Source organism: Dromaius novaehollandiae, chromosome Z, assembly GCF_036370855.1.
Source record: "Dromaius novaehollandiae isolate bDroNov1 chromosome Z, bDroNov1.hap1, whole genome shotgun sequence".
NCBI lineage: Eukaryota > Metazoa > Chordata > Aves > Casuariiformes > Dromaiidae > Dromaius > Dromaius novaehollandiae.
The window spans coordinates 44,330,869-44,348,075 of NC_088132.1; the positions used below are offsets into that span (position 1 = coordinate 44,330,869).

The 17,207-nt window shown below is 35.2% G+C and overlaps 1 protein-coding gene across 2 annotated transcripts in view; it reads left to right on the forward strand.

Moving 5' to 3' along the window:
- LOC112995245 (F-box/LRR-repeat protein 17-like) overlaps positions 1-17,207 on the forward strand; it is a 303,486-nt gene that overhangs the window by 89,118 nt on the left and 197,161 nt on the right. For both annotated transcript variants that reach the window (XM_064502865.1, XM_064502864.1), the window contains exons 5-6: positions 6,339-6,446; positions 16,183-16,313. In XM_064502865.1, coding sequence (XP_064358935.1) covers positions 6,339-6,446; positions 16,183-16,313 — 239 coding nt within the window. The remainder of the gene's footprint in view (positions 1-6,338; positions 6,447-16,182; positions 16,314-17,207) is intronic.

Genomic DNA, 17,207 nt, shown 5'->3' on the forward strand with positions numbered 1-17,207 from the left:
AACTATATCTCACTTATCATAGATCTTTTTAATAGGAACAAAATCTGCACCATTAGTTCCAGACCAATGTATTTCCCATTCACAATGCTTTAGTGCATAACTTATAAATCTCTCCTCATCATCCTACATTACTTTTTCAAAGCAAGACTAACATCAAGCAAGACAGGATGAATGAAAGTCAATGAAGGTCGACAAGACAATCCAGTTATTAAAGATTCCTCAAAGAACACTACTGCAATCTATAAAAGAATTAGCTGTGAATTTCTGTATCATTATTGACAGGAGTCATGTTAGTAGAACTGTAGAATATTTTCTATGGTAATCTGTTTTAGATTCGTATAATCTCATCTGTTTCTATAGTATGTCTGAATGTCCGTTGGTCATACTCTGTTTAAAATATCTGTTTGGTTCCAAAAGCTGTATTTATAATTCACAGTTCATAGGCCTCTCCTGTTTCTTGAGTGATAAAGAGACCTTCAAGGAAAAAGGATGCAGTTACATGTTACGTTACAAACAGAGTTAGGATTACATAATCATTGCATACATGCTATCCCTAATTTTCCATGCATTTTTTCATCAGGTACTTATCCTTCGTTCATTCCGCAGAATAGGTCACCTCTTGGGAGGATAAAACACCTCTCTACAATAGAGGAGATGACCGTTCCTGGGACCTGTTCATAGCATAAATAGTGGGCTGGCCTGCATGTATAAAGAGTTTAAATATAGAATATCAAGTGTGTGTGTGTGTGTGTTTGTGTGTGTATATATATATATAGCCATTTTTAATAGCATTTTTAGGAAGTTTTTCACTTCCTCATTTAGGATGAAAATGCAATGTTGTTACGTAGTAGCACTGTAATAGTAGGTGTGACAGCATAAGGATATAGGCAAGCAAGGTCAATATATATGTGAGCTAGGCATTGTAGATGGTAAAATAGAAGAGTGTCTAATTAAGCAGTAGAGTAGTTGTTCTCAATCTTAGAAATTAATTTTAGCTTCATATTCAGCTCTGCTTCTATTTCAGGTCTGTCTGAAACTTGTCTGCGTTGTTCCCCACTATACAAATAAGTCCTATGAAAAATATTACTTCTACCTACAAACATTGTTTCGTTATATTTTTGGAAGCGTACACACATCACAATAGGTAGGATTCAGTTATTAATTACTCTGACTGGTCAACATACTTAGCTGCACAATGCTATGTGGCGTTTATAAACGAAGTCCAAACTAGTACATGCTCATACTCCTCTGAAAAGAAACGAGAACAAAAAGCCAAAATACAAATCGTAATTTTATACCCTCTCATCAGATATTTAGTTTAACAATGTTTTCATCAGGTGTTTCTCTACTTCATAGCCCATAATCTTTTTTTGAAAAGCAACTGTTCTTCTTGTGAAACAGCAGGTGTGTGTGTATACATGTAAAAATATATATGTTTCCTCCACTAACACAATTAAAGGAGAGTGGAGTTGTGTTAAGAGTAGCTCACTAAATAAAACACCAAGTGACCTCTGTTACAATCTGGGTGGATGGGCACCATGATGTTAAAATATCAATTGCTATGAATGACATTGGAGCTGAAAAAGAAATTATATACTCTTGTATGCTAGTATAGTAAAGATTGCAGGCTGTGAGATTACAGTGCTGATGGTAAAATTTTTTACAGTATTTCTCTTTAAAACATCAAAACAACTCCTGCAGTTAGTGGAGTTTTGCTGGCTGACAGCAAAGGATGGGATCTATTATTGGACAGAGCTTAAAGGCATCAACAGTTTCAATGCAGTGCTGTTTTATTTAGTTATTTATAAGCCAAGATTTAAGAGCATTTGTCTGCAATAGCAAAATGCCTGTCTAAAATTGTTATTCCTACCACAGTAATGTAAGGTATATTCAGGTAATACCACACTACTTTTGACAGGTTGTAAATAATTTTTGGAACCTGGAAAATCATGAGGCTTGCACGGTATAGAGAGGAAATGAAGAACCTTTTCCCAGCCAGATAGATGCTGAACATCTAACAAGCACTGAAAAGTTTCACAGCCAGTCTGTAAACTATTTAATGCTGATAGTCAAAGTACTGTTGTTAACTTTTACTATAACTATTTGTTCACATGTTTGTTTAGCCTGCAGATAATTCCATAGTATGAACAAACAGAAAATACTTTGAGAGTTAGTAATTGTGTTATTTACATTTCAAACATCAATTTTTTAATGCTTTTATGGACCCCAAATGTCACCTGTATGGAAGAAATTATTTGTATTTTAAAGTTTTAAGTTCTGTAGTAAATCTGTGATCTTAGGCATTTATACTATTCATTGTTTATTAATGCATTTCCTTACTGGCTAGTGCAAAGCTGTGTGAAACAAAAGACTCGTACTGAAGTTCTCTGTAGAGAGGAGAGCAAAACTGTAACAGAGTCTTCCTCCTATCTCATTAGCTGAACAGAGGGTTTCTTTTATTTTCTGCAGAGAAGCTAATGAGATTGATAAGAAAGGACTGAATTTCTGTTTTTCTATGCCTAAATTTAAAACTTTCCTGAGTTTTCAGAAGCCATTTTTATTATCCCCTGGTGCTATGAATAGAGCAAATCTGTCACTCTTTGGTTTCTAATAGTATTGGTCAAAGCCTTTCAGCAGTCAAAATCTTCCCAAACAGCTGGTGTGGCTATTGACTCAACTGAAAGGTATGTGCAGAGATGAAGATCTAAGAACCTGTCAGATCAAAATCAAAAAAGAAATTTCGTACTAAAATACACTGGTTATTTGATGAAGTAAGTAGACTTGCGACATGGGTCTGTACAAACAAGACACAATCACTACCCTATTTTTTTGGTTGAACTTGTTTACCTGAACCTGTTCCACCTCCTTTGGGCTCATTTTCAGTTTCATTGGTTTCTAAATACCCAAACCGCAAAGGCATACTTTTTGCTTGTAGTTGGCAGGCATGCAACTAAAACATCTTTACTGAGAAACTGTTGCTTTAAAGAAAAGTGCTTTTGGCTTATAACCACATTCAGTAACTGCAAACCAAAACCGCTTGAATGTGGCGTTGTACTTATAATCCTCTTTGCATCCCTCACCTCTGAGCTATTTTTTCACAAATATGTTTTGCTAGTGTTTTGCCAGCGTGCAGTGAAGTGCTGTGCCGGTCAGGCGCGTTGGAACTGGGCACGGAGGCGATGCCCAGTGCAGCGGCAGTACTGTTCATGCGTGTGTATTCACCTCAGCCTCCCTCGTGGGCTAGGTATCTCAAAATTTGTTTTGCTTCTGAGTTCTGTGAAACCCATAGGACATCCCTGCAAACCCAGAATGTCCCCAGGCTTTCAGGATTTACAATTCCAGACACAGTGAGACATTAGTTGTGCATTTTGGCTGGAGAGTATGTGTTTTGTCCCAAAATCAGAACAGAGTTTTGCATTGCCAGCATTTGCACTGAGAATATATACTGCTCAGAAAAAGGGCTTGTTAAAAGGAAGATGTGGAGGTGTTTTAAAGGTACCCGTGACAATTTTATACTCTTTAATTTTATAGCTGTTGGGTGTTTAGTAATAAAACTAAGTAGGTCAAGAATTAGAATTTTAGAAATTCAGCTATGTCTAAATACGACGTTCAAGGGGTTTAAAAACCTGCCCATATCCAGACTCTGAACAACTTGAAAAGCTATTAATTGTCTGTGTGGCTGTCTCTCCTCCCTCTGTCCTCCTCTTGTCCCTGGAGAATCTTTATTATTCTGCCTGTGAGGGACTTCTGAAGAAAGATCAGGGTCTAGATTGATGGCTACCTGTCATGCACATGCAAGCAGTTAGGTTGGTAGCTGAGCTTCGGAGGGGATACTGCTCACTTTCAGTGGTTTGGAGAAGAAAACACGTTGTGTGATCAACTCTTGCCTCTACTACGCTCTTCAGTAAAACTGTCTAATGTCCGGTATATTTATTTTAACAAATCTGACAGTAAAGCATTGTAGTATAGCATCTGATGTAAGGGCATAAGCAATTAGATTTAACAGGAAATAGGTATCAGCATGCAATATGGAAATGAGGAAAAATAGTCTTGTTAAAATTAGAAATGATATATGTGATTGAGGTGCCAGGATTTTGTATTTGTTTATAGGAAAGAAAGCTTTCACAGATGCAGGTGCCCTTCAAAGGGAACAGTGAGGAGGTTCAAAAATGAGATAGATCCTAGGAGTATGCGAAAGGTGTACTCTGAATTATTGGTTACCCTGTGAGAGCCGTGTAACCCTACACTGGGATTACATGGCTGGACTTGGAGACAGGTGCTGAAGGGGTAGAAGCTAGCTACACGTGTATATAGGTTCAGTCTGTTCTTTGTAGCTCAGCTGCATTTTCCTTTCCTTCCAGGATGTTCATATTAAAGTATAGAAAGATCTTTGTATTCATGCAATATTGTGACAGGACAGAGGGGGAGCTGCTTCCTCCTTAAACCAAACACACCAAAGAAGTTTTAAATTGCTGCAGTGGATTGTTTATCAGACAGTAAGCTAATACTCCTTGATAGAAGAAACTTGAAGTGAACAAACACATTAAAGTCTTTTTACTTTAGGCGTCCTCTTATTTCAGCAACTTTTAGTGTTTTCCTTGGTTGCTACAAACTTTGCAGTGGAAACGTTAATTTCCATCATCTTTGAAACTGGCCGTTCCCTTCTCCTGTGCGGCCATCCTCTGCTTGCGGCCTCTCTCACGTCTCCCTGCATCCTGGAAGGAGTCTCAAGGAAATTGCTTGCCAGTTCTCCCCATCATTTAGGAGACTCTGTAGTAGTGCAGCCTGCATTAAATGAAGTACAGATCTTCTCCTCTGCTGTTCAATCAGTCCTTTAAAGGAAATTAACAGTAGCCAGATGTGAAGAAATGAACAGAGATGTAACACCAGGCATATGCATGTGTGTTTTCTTGTATAAGTGTAGTGTATGTATGCATATTTTCAGTGGTTTTTTTTTTAATGAGGGGGGGAAAAAAGTTTCTCTCTCTTCTGAAGTGTGGAATGTCTTCCCATAGCTTTCCTGTTAAAAGTCCAAGGCGCACACAGCAGGATGGCTGCTGGGTTAACATGAAGAGCTTACTATAAATGTAGAGAAAAGGTTTCGTGGTTATTTAAAAAAAAAAAAAAAAAAAAAAGTATTTATTCATCTGAAGCATCTAACAGAAAATGTATGCATGTGCACTCAGCACATACTGTTTAATCAGAAGAATATTGATGCTAGTGGCTTCATATATTTTAAAAGAGAGGTTATGGGTTTTGTGCTCTTACTGTATGATGCAGGTTTTAAAAATCTGGAAGTAGATTAGAAGGACCTAAATGAAATAAAATATTTGTGGAATAAAATACTTGTTCTTAATAATGGAAAATAAAACAAATATTTCTTTTGTTAATACCTTCATCTAGTTAAGTACTCAACTGAATAAAAACTAAAAATAATGAAAATTTGGTTTTCTTGACTTAAGACAAGTCTTAATATAACTTTCTGGAAAAACAGGAAATACTTTCTGCAGTTTAACTTCAGGAAAACACAGAAGTGTTTGTAGTGGAAGCTAACACTTAAAAGACAAAAGTTCACAAAGTGTTATCCTTTTGAATATTTAGTCTACCTACAAAACATTACATTTATGTAATAGTTGTTGTTTCATAGCTACTAAATTTTATTAGACAAACTCAATTATAAAACAAAAAGAATTGTAGAAATAGATATACCACAATAATAAAGTAACATCTTCATTCAACTGATAATGGACACAGAATGGTACATTACCATGAGATACTAGTTTTATGTGGGAAATGGCCAAGACACTATGTTTAAGTTAAAAACTATTAATAAATTGTAGTATGGCTTTGTTTTTTAGTAAAAAATGCCTTAAAAACAGAATATAAACTTAAGATATAATACAGTTCAGGTTCAGTGCAGTCAGTGATGGGTATCATGTGAGTCTGCTGGATGGCAATATCTTAAATTTGTTGATATTTAATGGTTGTGTATAATTATGTGAATGAAAAATAAAGGGACTTTTGCCTTAATCTGCAGATAAAGAGAATGGTAATATATGAATTTCAATGGCCATCATTCTGGCCTCTTCTGTTTTCTCTCCTCCAAAGAGAAGGTCCTGCTCTCTTCCAAAGATGATCTTTTTTTCTTTCTTTTCATACATATCTATAGATGCGTGTGCATACCTCATGTTTTCTCTCAAACTCTCAGAATAAATGGTAGTGATGATAATAAAACTATTAATGAATAGTTTGACCTTGTTATTGAGAAGCAGCTTGGATTTTATTGTGTATATACTCATATCACGTATTCAACTATTATCTGTTTATTTTTTCGGTAGGTGACAGATCAGTCAGTGAAAGCATTTGCTGAACATTGTCCTGAGCTGCAGTATGTTGGTTTTATGGGCTGCTCTGTTACATCTAAAGGAGTCATTCACCTCACCAATGTAAGTACTATAGTTACTTTTAGCTTGTTGTTAGTATTTGTGATAATTGCCAAAATACAGTGATCAACAAGGCCAAAGTTATACATTTAATGAATAACCCTGTCATGGATAGAATGATGACAGGACAAATGAGGCTTGCATCATTTCAACAGATGCATTCAGATTTTTCTGCTTGTAACTCTGTATCATAAACATGTTGAATGGATGGTATTTTTTCTCAGAAATTGTAATGCTGTACATGTCAATCGTCTTTAAAATGCCTAGTTACATGAGATTGAGTTGCAGAAGTTCTATAATTTGCTGTTGCCAATTAATTAGAAATACAAAACTATGAGTGCAAGAGTCTTAGACACCTTGTTGCAGTAGGATATCCCATATGCATATACATTTTGTATATATCCACCTCTGTATTCTATGTGTATCTGTAGATACATTTTATTTCCTTTTCTTTTTCTTTACATAAGGAGTGATTTGTGAGAGTGGTCCCTTGTGTGACTACAGAAATTGATTTTATTGAATGCTTTAATGACCTGGATGAGGTGGACAAACAACATATTTAATTAAAATTCAGAGCTGAAACAGAACTGAGAGATCATGCAAACGTCAGGGAGGACAGAGGAAATAAATTTGTAATAGATAAATTAGCATTTATAGCTAGGAAGTAAACAAAAAAAAATGGGTAAGTAGAACCTATCATAACTGGTAAAGATGACTGTAAAAATGTGTATCGAATATGGAGTGCTAGTAAAACATAAAAAATGGTTGAAGAGACCTTGAAGTAAGTGGAGACCATATTGATTGAAAATGTAATATGGCTGAAGAAAATTTGAATGTAGTTTTTGGTGCAGGACTGCAGCCCTCTTGTCATGATGGATTCAGCGTACCTCTAATATATGTTGATTGGTTTAAGGCAGCTCAGTGGCTGAAAATACAGATGAAATGAAAAAATTTCAGAAAATGTGCAAAAAAAATCTGAAGAAATTAATTTGCATGGTAGAATTACAGTAACTCAAAGGATATTGAAATGACATGAAGATATTTAAAAGACACATGTATCTGTGGGAGGGAGAAGTAATACAATAATTTTCATATCCTAAATAATTCAGTATGGGTTGTATTTATATGCAGAACATAAATATAGGAGACCAGTAAGTTAGCCTGACAGAGAGCGGTTATGTTATCTAAAGTTGCTTGGGAAATTGTAGCACGGATCATTTTTCAGTTGCATACTTCGGTTACTGGATTATTCTGACCTAGAGTTATTGAGTGTTTAATAGGTGATCGTTATGTCTAATCCTTCTATGAAGTGACTTCAATCAATTACATGATATTATGAAGCTACAAAAAATCAAGAGCTTTATTTTCTTCTGATTTTGATTTGGTTTAGTAATAAATGGCTGGAAATCGTGAATTATAATAGGACTGACACAGATGTAGATTGCCCTTCAGGATGTATCCGGAAGGCAATTTTGTCCCAAAATGGGAAAAAGTTGTATGGGATAGGTAAGTGTTGTATGTGCTTTTTTCTGGTACATGAGGCTTAGGAATTCCTGTTTCCCTCTCTTAAGCCATGGCCGTAGGAACTTACCATACGTCATTAATACTGCAAAGACAGTGATACAATAGCACTGATTTTTTTGTTGTTGTTGTGTTTTTTTTTTTCAAATTCTCAGATATGTTTGGGGAATTTGTAATAGAATCCTGAACAAGTAAACTCTTTTTTTGTAGCATTTAGTATGAAGGTGCTAATTATTTCACATATTTTTTAGTATTAAGTATTTTTTTCTCTAGTTATCCCACTTCTCAGGGTGCTCTCTTATGCTGTCCTGAAGCTTTCTTTTTCTGATGTATGTTAGAATTTTTTAGGTTGATCAAATAATGGCCAGGTATATTGGCGAAGCACTTGAAACAGTACTTTCCTTAAGTGGAATATTGTTGGTGAAAAGTGTGCCGTTGCCTACTGCAAGTTTTATACTGGACTGAGAGCAGCAATTCTGAAATGTCTGATGTTTCTGAGTAAATATATTTTGCAGGTTAAAGGGCATTTTTCCTGGCTTGCTCCTGAGGTGTAATATAAATTACAACTTTTGCAGGGTTGAAGCATGTACAAGGAAGATCCTGAATATCTTGTAATATTTTTTAATTATACTTTTCGTGGAGGGTACATCATGCCTTCTCTGATGTGACTTCTGTAAGGTTTGCTAAGTGTTATGATGATAATACATCTCTTTACTTTTACTGCCTCTTTCAGCAGAGGCCTTTAGTAAGTACATGTGCAATATAGGGAAGTATGCTGATGTCATATGTTGAGGGACAAAGAGCAGGTAAGAGATTTGCCCAGTCGTACAGCAAGAGAGTAGCAAAGTCAGTATTGCAATTCTGGTTTCTTTATTCTGAGGCTATTGGCAAGTGATTCCTGGTTAATCTTGCTGCAGTGACTTTAGTAGTTGTTGTGCTGCTCCTCTGCCAGGTGTTACTTCCCTTAGAGTAAAACAGGCAATTCCACTAAAACTGTGAAATGCACTGAAGTGCCCAGAGACATATTCCCTTTCTACAATTCTTCTTTAGAGTTAATAACCTCCAGCAGAGGGTGATAACAAATATCTGGGGAGCAGTAACTTTCTTAAACAGCTGCATCAGTCTTTTCCAGAATTCATCTGTTAATGACGTTATTTCTTCAGTGACATCAGTTCTTTGTTTTAAACTTCATGTATTTCTTCTAGTGGTCAGTTTTATGGTCAGTTCCTAACTGGTACTTCATAAATGCTTAGTATTAATCCCAGTTCCCTGTTGTTAACAGATCTGGAATCTGTTCTTAGGTCCACATGGCCTGCCAGTGTCCTGTGTCTTGTCCCAAGTTAGTTCCCTTCTGTCTCTCTGCTTCCTCCGTGTAAGCTGGAGATAACATTGGCCTCCTCCTTTGTCAAAATGCTTTGAGACTGACAGATGTATAAGAATTGAGTCTTTTATTATTACTATATTTTCTCTCCAGTGATTTTTAGCTCTTTAAAAATACCAGCACTTGAAAATTCTGACTTCTTGTGCTGCTGAATCGCAGATCTTTTTTAATAGATAACTGTGGGTTATAACAGTGAAAATGTTGTATGTGGTAGAAAAGAAGAAACACTCCAGTGTTTATTTTCATTGCTTTTGCTCCTGAACATTGTGACATTCAAAAAAAAAAAAAAATCACTTCTTGAGCAAAAATGTTCTCTAGTGTCTTTTTTTCCTTTGAAGCTGTTACAAACTATAAAAAATGCACCTAAAGTCAACAGTGGTTTTTGGGCAAGTTGAGAAGTGCTGCATATATGTTTACAGAGAGGGAGAGAGTCTGTAAGTGCAAAGATCATTGTGGTTTATGTAGTTTAGGTAATTGCACTGAAAATGGGATGACCAGACAGGTGATTTTTTTTTTTCTTCATGATTTTTGATTCTGTATCTTTGCCTGGCCCCAAAAGTAGGCTGTATTTTCTTTCCCTCTTGTGGTAAATGCCTTTCAGCATATTAATTGTTGAATTTCTAATAGAATTTTAAGAGCCAACATCAGCGAATCTCAACATCTAGATGTGATTTTGTTTCCAAGCTAATACTTTGGCTTCTTGCTTTGAGTTCTGACGTTTGTGCTAGAGTAGTGCTTTGTAGCAATATCCTTCTATCTGTACCTCTAGGCTATATCCTTTTTACAGACTACATCTGGGTGATGTTTCTTACACGCATTTTCATTAAAACGAGCATGAAGCCTAATTGGACGACAGCTTGATAGAAAAAAGTTCTAACTTATTTTTCTAATCCCAATACAGGAAATCAGTTAATCGAAGAAAATTGGTTTTGGAATAATGTTATCTTTATTCTTGGTCTCATAATATTGTTACCTGAGGGTCATGTCCAATCTATTCGATCATATTTATGTCTGAGTTGGTGACCAGTGTGAAGTCAACCGAAATTTAGATTTATTGAGCAAATATTTGGGACTCATTCAGTGCAGAGATTATTGGCTTGACAGATTTATAGTGGTAATCTAAACATAGCTAGAGTGATCCTGCAAGTTCCTTTTCTAAACTAAGGTACTATATGCTACCTTTTGTTCAGTTACTGATTTATTTTGACACGAAGTACTCTGCCTTGTACTCTTTTCATAGTAACATTTCAGCATATCTTCCAATCTTAAGATCATCTGGTTCCTAAACAAGAACATGATTATTTCAGTTTTTTTAATCAATTCATCTAACAAACTACATTTCTTAAGATGGCTAATGTTTTATTTGAACACATTTGTGTTAGCTGCCCTTTTAGACATTTGTCTATTTTTTCCCCATCATGAGAAAAAGTCAGTAAATAAGGTTTTCTGAGCATAGTGATTCTGGGAGATTGCTTAGAAGGACTGGCTTGATACTTAAAAAGATGTGGTGCTATAGACTGTATAAAAGAACCTTTTCTCATCTCGTCAAACTAAACCTGACCACTTTATTTAGAGTGGAGCTGACTTTGTCCCTGTTAAGCGGTTCTTTTTACCTTTTTAAGGTGTTGATAGTTGTACCCAATTGCAGTTTCTACAGGTTGCACGCTGAGTAGAAAAGCCATTAGAGGGAAGCCTGACTGCGTAACTGAAAGGGTTTCAGTGCTCCATGGGTGTGTGAAAGTTTCCAAAACGAACATGATTCATTAGATATACTTGAGGGTAACTAATACAAAAAGAATAAAGTATGATTTTAGCAATAACACAATTCATCAGCAATTTTTATTTTCAGCTTATAAACTCCAAATCTTTTAACTCAGAGACTATATTGTATATAGCATGTGTGCAGATAATTTTTAGCTCTTGTACAATGGGTTTTAAAACACTGTAGAAAGGAGATCACTATATTTGTTTTAGTAGCTTAACTGGTTTATGTTTGCAATAAATCAGAAAACAAATTATTATTATCAGGGAGCTTGGAAGCAGTAGCAATTTGAATATAAATGTCTTTTATTTTGCTATTCTGCTTCACTATGTTGCATTACAGAATAATGGAATATATTGAATAAATTTGTTTCCTTAATTAATATGTCTTCAGTTTCTTTCCTTCTCAGGCATGGATTTGTTTTTTAAAGCATACATACACTCTTCAAAACAAACTGACTTGTTTTATGTAAGTGATGAAAATTCAAACCCCTTCCTCTACTTAAAACACAGGGTTTGAACCATTTCTGAACCTTTTGGTTGGAGTTGGTTGGAGTTGGAGAAAAGGTGAATGTTTGCAGAAGAATGGCCCTATCTTTTCAGTGAAAAGATATTCCTACATCAAGAAATTTTTTTAATAATAAAAAAAAACCCACAAGGAAAATCTTTAATTATTCTGGTCCCCTGAGATTGACTATTAAAGCAGTAGAATACCCTCTTTCTGTAGAAAAATTCTGATTAAAGATATGCTATATTAATCTCAAGATATATGCATGCACTGAAGATTCAAAAGTCTAACTTTTGTTTTATTTTTAATTTTAATGCTACTTCATTATGCATTATGTAATACTGTAAGAGCTAATAGTTACAAAAATTACATCATTGAGAGAGGTTTGCTATAATGGAATGGGACATCTTTAACATGTTTTCATGCTAAAGAAAATGTTTATTATAACAAAAAATATTTTCTAGATTTCAGACTTTTACAATATTTTGAATTTTGAAGATGATTTTCTGAGTCTTTACATGGCAATTTTTTCTTCTTTTTTAAATTTTGCATAGAAATATAAATATGTTATGTCAGATATTCTGTTCCTTAAACAGTCCACATGGACTAGGAAAAGGAGATCCCAAGATCCCTTTTATTTCCCCAAGCTTTGGAATTCTCAATGATTGTTGTTAAAATTTTCTTCTCTTAAAATATGGAACAAGGTGGAATCCCCATATATGATAATTCAACATAGCTTTTGTACTTTTATACACCGTGTCTGCTGGTTTGAGCACATCACTGAATGCCAGGGAGAGATTCCTTTAAAGAGATTCCTAATGTCATGCTGCAGCTCAGTAGCTTCTCAGTTGTGTCAGTGAAACTCTTTATGGGGCAATTCTGTAAACTTTGCATTGAAATAATCTGGCATGCTTAAAAAACCGTCTTCTCTCTAAATGCTCATACATTTTTCTTTAATTTGTTTTTTAAGCTCGGATCATTCAGAAACCTGATTCATAGTGCAACTCCACAAAAAAACTTTCATTGACACAAGTGACAGGTAAAGGACTGCAGCACAACGGTGGTGATGTCTTAAACCAGCTGTGTTGCCAGTGTTCCTGTTATCAGCCTTTATAGTGACTTAATTTCTAGGTATGTTGTAACTTTAATGCTTATATTTCTCCATGTATGACAAGGAAATGTCCACTTCAGATAGGTTTATGTATTTATATACCAAACTACTTCTAGATATGAGGGTTAGAGGCAGTATATAAAATTTGTGTAGTTGTTCTTACCATTCATTTATAATACTAGTGATTAATATGGAATTTATCATTGTAACATTTAATGCCTTACAAATACCTTTTAAGATAAAAAAAAAATGGCATTTGGCATTAGAGAATCGACTTTTTTTTATTAAAAATGGTTTCACACGTGCTTAAAATAATTCCCTGACTTGTAATGTGTGTTGGTCCCTGTGATGCAAGTAGGTACAGAAGTACTCTTTTTTTACTTGCTATGTTCAGTTCAATCAAAATCATGTCAGGAGTCCAGTACTTAAGGGGATGTGTTTCCTGTCCTCCAGCCCTGAAAGTCATTCACTCTTCTGCAATGGCAATACTGAGGTTGTATAGATCAAATTATACTTGATGAGTTCCTATCTAGCGTATCACCACCACCACCTGGAAGCAGTCTCTGCCAGCTTCTGAGGTGGTAAGGTTTGCTGGATCAAGTACCTTATGTCTGATAAAAAGAAGATTTAAGCCAGCAGGTAGGTCAGGTATGAGGTAGGCTGTTTGAAACGAAGGAATGTGACAGTAAAAAGGGCAAGTGGTGGTTGACTTCTGTGTATATTGGAGATAGTGGTAGACCATTATATGAAAGTAAGAAACAATATGGGAGGGATCACTTTCCTGTGACTGAGGATAAAGTTACTCCATGAAAATACTATTAATTTTGTCATTGACTTCTAATAGAATTTCAGTGTAGTTTTTGAGTCTATCTGTGCAATGCAACAGTCTGTTTTTACTGGGAAAGCATAAATTTGCTGCTGCATTCATCTTTGCCTCAATTGGCAGTTAACAGCCTTCACCTAATTTGAAGTTAGGTGAATTAGACACCATTTTCAAGGAACACAAACCTTCATGCATTCTTTTATCTTTAGTGAAAGTTCATATTATTTACATTTTAAGTAGCAACAATGACGAAGAATGAACAGAGCAGTTTTATTACCTGCTCGTAATGGAGGGTGTTGTCTAGAAGAGGATGTGTTTTAGCTAGGACATATCTTTTTGCAATAAGAAGGTTCCCCGCTTGTCTTTGAGGTCTTCTGGTAATATTTGATTACTGTGGTAGAACATATTGTTGAATTGTCCAATAGACTTATTTCCTATGCTATAGAATTTATTGCCCTATAAAAGATGATTTTGTACTTACTTTGATGGGTTCAGCAGATCTGACTTTAATTCCCATTATCATTGCAAGCTCCACGTGTAATCACGGTGAATTTATTTGCGCCTCATTCCCTATTTTATAAATAGGGGATAAAGGACCATACCACATCAAGAAAGGGAAGTATAGTTAGTATGGAAACGAATATCATGGGAACACATGGAGAATTTAATTACTACTGTAATCTGCTACGTCAGAATTTGGCAAAGTTGTCGTGCTGCAGGAAGTATATATATTACATTTTTCTTTAGTGCCCATGGCTTTCTGGGAATCGAGATAGTCAGTCCTAACACATTGTGTGTCAAAACATACTAAGAAAGCAGAAACAAAGTGTTCCAGTTCAACAATATGTCATTATTTATAGATACCTTGTTCTAAGTGGAAAAGTCTTTTACTATTGCTGCTGGGTTTTTGTTTATGCAGCTAGATATGTGAAGTGATCATAATCATTTGTCAGGGTTTGTGCATGCAGTTTATTTACAAAACAGCAGTAGAGCAAATTCGATATGCACAGGAAGCACATTTGAGCAAGTACTTGTTAATTTGCACTGTTAGACCTCCACGTAGGACCTCAGTGTGTGTCACAGGAATTGGCCATGCTATTGCCATTATAGTACAAAGGCCAATGAGGTACTAAATTATCTAATGTGAAGGTGAGGAAAACCCAAGCTACTCTAAGCTTCCTCCCCTCCTTGCAACTCGTGCAGAAAAATGAGGGATTAGATGTGACTTTTTTTGGGGTGCATAGAAAATAAGTTTTCTAAACTTAGAGCAATATGCATGAAATACAGAGAGACAGAGCTTGCAAGATCTGTTCATTTTACTAACACACTATCAATCATCACATGCTCCTCTCTCTACTAAGCAAATAAGAGCATCAGAAGTACAACTGGGTTATGACAAGCAGTTCAACAGTACAGCTGGTGTAGCATTTTAATAATAGGAATATTTTTTCCTTGCTTCCTTAGAAATATTCTGCAGTTGTTTCTCAGAGGTCACGCTCCTTAAATTTATGCTTGTTCCGCAGAGTTTTAGACTGATGAATGCTAAAAACTTCTGGAACAAAACAACAGAACACCTTTTCTAAAGACTAACTCCATTTGGTGTCCTCATTTTTTTTTTTCTTAAATACCTTGACTTAATATTTAACTACTGAAGTGGACCAATTATATGATCTCACTTGTATGTCTTTACTTAATCAAATCCCTAGTGACTTAAATCACTGAAAAGGATTATTATTCTCTCTTACAAGGAAGGTAAATTTAATTAAAGTGTCAGTATTACCTAATACAATTATTTGTTCCAGAGTATAAGAGAGATTATTTCAGACAGCTTAAAAAGCAAACAACACTTGGAAGTTACTGTGACTAAACTGATCCACTGTTTAAGGTTGCTGCAGAAAATTGTAAATATTGGCCTCAAATCTATCTCCTTCTGTGAATCCATGGCTCATAAAAGTAGTAAGGGAGTTTTGTTTGCATTTGAAGACCATTGTAATTATTAACAATGTAATAAATCAGATTAACATTAGTTACCTAATGCATAGATCATAACTCATATTGTTCTGCTACTCCAAATATTATTATTCTGAATTTCCAAGTCGTAACTGATGGCTGTGCAGGTAAGAATACAGGATAAATGCTGCAATTTCTGGAAATATTGTGATGTTCACTTGGTTTTGTAAAGTCTTAGATTTCTGGAATTTTTAATGATATGTATCTGAATCTGAACGCAAATGCATTTTCTGTCTCCCTTCCCTGCTTCTCCCTCTGCCTTTTTATTTTAATTAAATGAGTAGGTATTCCTATCCAGGTCCAAAAATTGTAATCCATATAGTAAAAAGAGGAAGGCCTACACCCCTATTATAGGTGACATGGACCCCTGTGCAAGAGGGATGTGATTTCATGGAGTAACTGAGAGCCTGCCTAAATCTATACCCAAATTTAGAATTCAGATGCTAAAAGTCGGATTGTGTGAATCTCTGATGTGTTTCCTTTTTGTGGAAAATATCATAACTTCATCTTTCTGGCTAGCTTTCACACATTATACATGATTCCAGAAAGTTTAAAAAATTTTATAACAGTTATGTATGTGAATAACTTTCAGATTATTTCTTTCTATCATATTTGTCTCAATAGCTAAGAAATCTTTCCAGCTTGGATCTACGTCATATCACAGAACTGGATAATGAAACCGTGATGGAAATAGTAAAGAGATGCAAAAACCTTAATTCCCTCAATCTGTGTCTGAACTGGATCATTAATGACAGGTAACTTCATTATAGCCTCTAAGACTGGTAAAAAACAAATTTAATCCATTGTATTAGTTGAGAATAATTCCTCGGCTTTGGCGGGGGGTGGTGGGTGGAGATCAGTAAAAGTAAGCAACTGTTTTCTGAGTGGTTCTTCTTGCTTGCTTTGGGTAAATCATCCAGACAGATTTTTCTGTATGTTTCTGCAGTGGAGAGAAATTTACTTATAACTGGATGACAGCACTAATCTGGTGTTTTGCTATAGATTATACGAGAATGTGCTCTTTATTTGTGATTGAAATGTACAATTGCTATTCAGAGTTCTTCAGTAGGCGGCAAGCATTTGAACAGACTTATATGCTACAAATAACGAGGCCTATTTGACTACACGAGAAAATAAACTGCCTGTGGGTTAAGTAGTGGATTTCATGTTTGTTTAGAAAGCAAGACGTCCTTCATCTTTCAGCAAATAAAGCAGAGTGAGACTTAAGGAATAACTGAGGTATTAACTTAAGCTTTTCCTTCTGACCAGTACTACTCCTCTCCTGCTGTATTTCCTCCTTTGATTGGCTAATTTATTTTAAGATTAAGTAGATACATGTGGAAGATGCATAGTTATGTTGCAGATAGGATGAAAAACAATAAGAAAAATACAGAGAATTTCAAAAGTGGAAGTTTCCTTTTAAATTGAGAAAATTGATCAATACCACTACCTTAAGATAAACAGGAAAAAACTTTCTAAATGACTTCTAACACAGTGGTTACTAATAATTATAGCAGGTATTTTAAATAAAACCAACATATTACTTAAAGGTGTTCTAACTAATGTTTCGTGCTAATCAGAAAGATATGTTTTAGAAATTATATTTCTTCCCCATGTCTACAGATTATTTCTAGCACACTCTCTTACAA